Genomic DNA, 5,401 nt, shown 5'->3' with positions numbered 1-5,401 from the left:
TGTCCATCCAGGCCAGCATCCCTGTTTCCAACAGCAGACAGTCAAGTGCCTCAGAGAAGCCAACAAGCAGTGCATGGAAGAGAGAAACCTCCCGTTTGCCTCCAGTGTCTGCCATTAAGAGGTAGACTGTCCTTGACTATGGTGGTCCTCAGGAGACCCATAGCCATTTTTAATTGCAGTTAAGTTCACATTTTATGAATATTAAAGCTGTTTGCTGATTTTAGTTTTTACTGATTATCAGTTTGCAAACCACTGTAATGATAAAAGTGTTTGCTTCCCAATGCATTTGAGCTCCACCAGCTCAATGTAAGAGAAATATAACGTCTCTCTAGAGCAGGGCTGCTCAACTTCAGCCCTCCTGCAGATTTTGGCCTACAACTCCCATAATCCCTGGCAATTGGCCACTGTGGCTGGCGATTATGGGAGATGTAGTCCAAAAACAGCTGGGGGCCCCAAAGTTGAGCAGGCTTGCTCTAGAGAGAGGCACTGCTTGAAAAGAAAAAAGAAAAAAGGGATCATGAGATCTTCCTCTGCCTCGCCACGACCTCCTAAAAAAACACTTGATGTTTCTCAAGTCAAATTACCATTTGTTCAGCATCCCAAAAAAGAAGCACGAGCCGTAAACCAGCTGTCTTTTGCAGTGAGGTTGTGCCACTCCAAGCTAGGCAACTTCTACTGATAACAGGAAACGTCCCTGAACAACAGGAAGCAGTGCCCTCTGATGCCCTCAGGGTGTTTCAGCAACCTCCCTTGTTTACCCTTCTTCCTTCCCTCTCTTTGGCAGACTCTTGGGTTGCTGTGATGGAAGCTTGGACCTCCCTTTCCGCTGGCTGTGACCCGCTTGGCCCAAGGGAGCTTACGGTGGCATTTTAACCACTGTGGCCAAGAAATCTACCGCTGTCGTCGTCTTTCCCCTGCAACCCTCCAGGCACGCTTGGGTGAACCGCCTGGTTCTTCTCATCATCTCACCAAACCAGAGGCTGGGTTCCATTGTCTCACAATCCATCAGAGACTTCAGGTTTCACTCTGCTGGTTCCACATCTGTCTTCACAAACTGTGGACACCACTTCCTGCCCGTTGGAGGCAGAGAGAGCTTCTGCTTCCCCAACATTTGGTTTTGGTCCATCCCCCACACAATAAAAACTGAAATTTCATTCCTGCACCCTTCCCACCCGCAATTTTCAGGGAAAATGCCTGAGCTAGCCACAGCCTTAACAGCTACCAACACCAGTGCCGCCTCTTCCTTCTCCTCCCCCGCTCCTCCTCCAACACTCTCCACTTTGCTCCCGGATGCCCATGTCGCCCCAGTCCACCGCCCAGATGGCTGCCTTCAGACCGGCACCTACGTCAACATCATCTTGGACCATTACAACTTCACTGGGAAGTTGAACAACCGGCACTCCCAGGAAGACAAGATGGACATTCTCAAGTTGATCACTGCTGGTGTCTGCTGTCTCATCATCTTGGAGAACCTGCTGGTGTTGCTGGCCATCATGTGGAAGCTGCGTTCCCGCCGGTGGGTGTTTTTCTGCATCGCCAGCATCACCCTCAGCGACCTGCTGGCTGGAGTCGCCTACCTGCTCAACCTCTGTTTGTCAGGAAGCAGGACATTCCGTCTGTCGCCCACCATGTGGTTCCTCCGGGAGGGTGTCCTCTTCATCGCCTTGGCCGCCTCCATCTTCAGCCTGCTGGTGACGGCCATTGAGCGGCACAGCGCCATGGTGAGGTCCATCGCTGAGAACGGGGCCAGCAAGTCCACACGTCTGAAATGCCTTATTGTCTTCTCTTGGGGCCTGGCGATCCTCATTGGCTTGCTCCCCTTGTTGGGCTGGAACTGTCTTTGCAATAAACGCAAATGTTCCACTTTGTTGCCCCTCTATGACAAGAATTACCTCCTCTTCTCCGTGATCATGTTCAGCATCATTTTAGTGTGCGTCGTGAGCCTCTACGCTTCCATCTATCACTGCATCCGGAAAAGTACCAAGCACTCCATCTCGAGGTACGGCCACAAGAGGTCGCTTCGTCTCCTGAAGGTAGTGATGATGATTCTCGGTACTTTCCTCTTTTGCTGGATCCCGCTGTTCATCCTCCTGCTGTTGGACATCTCTTGGACGACGAGGACCCCAGCATTCTATAAAGCCTTTAGCTGGGCATTGACTTTGGCGGTGCTTAACTCATTCATTAACCCCATTATCTACTCCTTTGGAAGCCAGGAGATGAAGAGAGCTGTGCTAGAACTCATTTGCTGCTGCTGCATCAAGGCTGGGCTGCACGGCCCCAGAGACTGTTTCGTCTTCTCTGACGTCCCCTCACTCTCCTCCACAGAGAGCTCCTTACGGATACGCGAGAGTTTCCGTAACTCCATGATGCAGAACAGGAGGGTCAGAGAGCCTCTCTCCAGCAATTCCAGCATGCTGAGCACCGACATTTCAGTACTGCACCGTCCTCAGGGCTAGAAACCTGATTCTTCTGGAGCACAGGAAGCTGCCATATACAGAGTCAGACCATTGGTCTATCTAGCTCAGTATTGTCTTCACAGACTGGCAGCGGCTTCTCCAAGTCTGCAGGCAGGAGTCTCTCTCAGCCCTATCTTGGAGATGCTGCCAGGGAGGGAACTTGGAACCTTCTGCTCTTCCCAGAGCGGCTCCATCCCCTAAGGGGAATATCTTACAGTGCTCACACATCTAGTCCAGAGGCGTATCTAGGGAAAATATCGCCATTGGTCTATCTAGCTCAGTATTGTCTTCACAGACTGGCAGCGGCTTCTCCAAGTCTGCAGGCAGGAGTCTCTCTCAGCCCTATCTTGGAGATGCTGCCAGGGAGGGAACTTGGAACCTTGATGCTCTTCCCAGAGTGGCTCCATCCCCTGAGGGGTAATATCTTACAGTGCTCATATGTCTCCCATTCAAATGCAAGCAGGGTGGACCCTGCTTAGCTACTGGGACAAGTCATGCTTGCTACCACAAGACCAGCTTTCCTCTCTACATGAGGGGCAGGAGGAGGCTCCACACCAGGTGACTGCTGCTGAGGCAGAACAGTGCCATTACTTTGCCCCCAAATAGGTATCTTATTTTATTTCAAGTTAAGTCAGGGGCGGCCCATTCATAAGACAACGGGAGGTGGTCACCTCAGGCGGCCGATCATTGGGACCGCAGCAGGGTGGCAAGATACCTTTTCCTGTTGCCATTGCAGCAGCTGTTTGGGATGATCTGGCCCTTGCAAGCTACTAGTCTGGTGGCTAGAGGCCACCTCCAGCCTCATAGGCAAGATGCCTCTAAATGCCAGTTGCAGGGGAGCAACAGCAGGACAGAGGGCATGCCCTCTCCTCTTGCCTGTGGGCTTCTCAGAGGCATCTGGTGGGCCGCTGTAGGATACAGGATGCTGGACTAGAGAGGCCTTGGGCCTGATCCAGCAGGGCTGTTCTGATGTTTGCAAGGAACGCCTCACAAGGAAAGAAGAAGAGGATGCTGGCCTCCTCCCTGCTCCTCATGTACTTCCAAAGCTTGCAAGGGTTGGTTCTGAATGGGGTTGACCCCACCACCAGGGGTGTGGGGCAAGGCAACTTACAACATCTCACCTCAGGCACTGCAGTACCCTAGGCTGCCCCTGGGTTTAGCCCTCGGTTTGCTTGTGTATTCCCTTTTTCATATGAGACTGCTTCCTCATTAAATATATACACACACACCTAGGCAAGAAAAAAATATTCTACTTTGCCATATAGGCTCGTTCCAGACATTGTGCCAGACTGTGACCAAGGAAACCCAATGATGATTCAATTTGGTATCTGAGTTGACAGACCAGAGTTTGCAGCTGGCCAGCAACCAGATCATTGCTAGGATTTCATTATACAGATGGTATATAATGCAGACATTTCATTATTTTAGCATGAAGGCTTTTTGGGGGGCATTTTGTTGTAAATAAAGGGTGGAAAAAAACCATGCTGGGTGTTTGTCTTGTAACCTTCTTTGTTGTGTTAATTGTACATCTCTTCCTCCCAGATGGAAGCAAAAATGATTAAAAGGCCTCTCCAAAAATCCCCCCCAAAGTTATGAATTGGAAGACATGCAGTGATTTATAGCAAGAGGTCTCAGCCTGGGTCCACAAATGTTGCCAGACTACAACTCCCATCATCCCCAGCCACAATTGTGGCTGGAGATGATGGAGTTTGTAGTCCAACAACAGTTGGCCAGTGTCAGGAATCTGATTTATAGGTTTCCAGAAACAGGGCCTGTTATTGGCAATGAGGTCTCACTTCCCTTTCCCTCTCCAGCTCAGTGGTAAAAATGAACACACATCTCAGGAAGGCTCTTGTTCCTAATAGTTTTTGCAACACCCAGTTTGCAAATGTTAGTTTACAGCTAGGTTGCCCACTGAAAGACTGGAGTATGCAGGAATCTGCATCCATCTCCAAATGACTCCTGAAAGCAAGCCTGGAGATTTTAATGACTTGATCTTGTGAACATATTTGGAAAAATATTGGTGGGGGGGACCTCCAGGGATAGCTTCATAAGAACATAAGAAAGGTCCTGCTGGATCAGGCCCAAGGCCCAACTAGTAAAGCAACCTGCTTAAACAGTGGCCCACCAGATACCTCTGGAAAGCTTCAGTCAGAATGAGGTTTTTCCATCTTTGGTTTTGTTGTCATCAATAATACAATTGCCTCCTACAATTGTCTGTCTCTTTCACAGGAATTAAAATTATCTGGTTGCCACAATCTTGCTCAGCCTCATTTGGAAGAGACTTGCTCAGTCCTTTGGAAGAGTTTTCATTTTAACTGTGACTTACTCTGTGGCACACAAGATTGCCAACTCTGATTGAAGCTAATTCCTTCAGAGTTGGTTTTTTTTTTTAACCCTTTTTTTTTTTGTTTAAAAAGAACATTAAGCCACAAAAAATCACTAGGATTTCTTTCAAAAACCACCTGGGGCTTTGATGCAGATTCCTGGACCCGGCAAGCCAGTCCTGGAGAATTGGCAATGCTAGGGGACAGCAAAGACACTCTGCATATGCTCAGAGGTACTCAAGCCCACAGTTAACACACACTCAGAGGAGAAAGAAACCCTGACAAACAGGTTCCAAGAAAGAGTTCTAGCTTAAATCATAGAAAATGAAAAGGGCTTACAGCCACAGCACACCATGGTAATAAAAGAATAGCCCTTCCAGTCCAAAATGGAATTGCCTTCTCCCCTCGCGCCTCCCAATGCAAAGCAGAGAGGGGTTTCCACCATAGAAACGTCAAAGGACAGAGCGGCATTGGCAACCGCTCGCCCCCCGCTTTCATGGTTTCGAGGTAGAGCCCTCCCCGCACTCCCAAGATGCCTTGCGCGAAGGCGATGGAAGGGCAAGAGACTATATTTCCCGCCGTGCCTTGCGGCAACGTCCTATGGAGACGCGGAGCAGG

At 49.6% G+C, this 5,401-nt stretch overlaps 1 protein-coding gene across 1 annotated transcript; it reads left to right on the top strand.

The window, feature by feature from the left end:
- The first annotated feature begins 1,149 nt into the window (after positions 1 to 1,149).
- On the top strand, positions 1,150 to 3,930 carry S1PR4 (sphingosine-1-phosphate receptor 4). Its single transcript, XM_053289991.1, has one exon. It carries the CDS (start codon positions 1,191 to 1,193, stop codon positions 2,454 to 2,456), a length of 1,266 nt encoding a protein of 421 aa, XP_053145966.1. The 5' UTR covers positions 1,150 to 1,190; the 3' UTR covers positions 2,457 to 3,930.
- Positions 3,931 to 5,401: the final 1,471 nt, after the last annotated feature.

Source organism: Hemicordylus capensis, chromosome 2, assembly GCF_027244095.1.
Source record: "Hemicordylus capensis ecotype Gifberg chromosome 2, rHemCap1.1.pri, whole genome shotgun sequence".
NCBI classification, from domain to species: domain Eukaryota; kingdom Metazoa; phylum Chordata; class Lepidosauria; order Squamata; family Cordylidae; genus Hemicordylus; species Hemicordylus capensis.
This window is presented reverse-complemented; position numbering and strand designations above follow the sequence as displayed.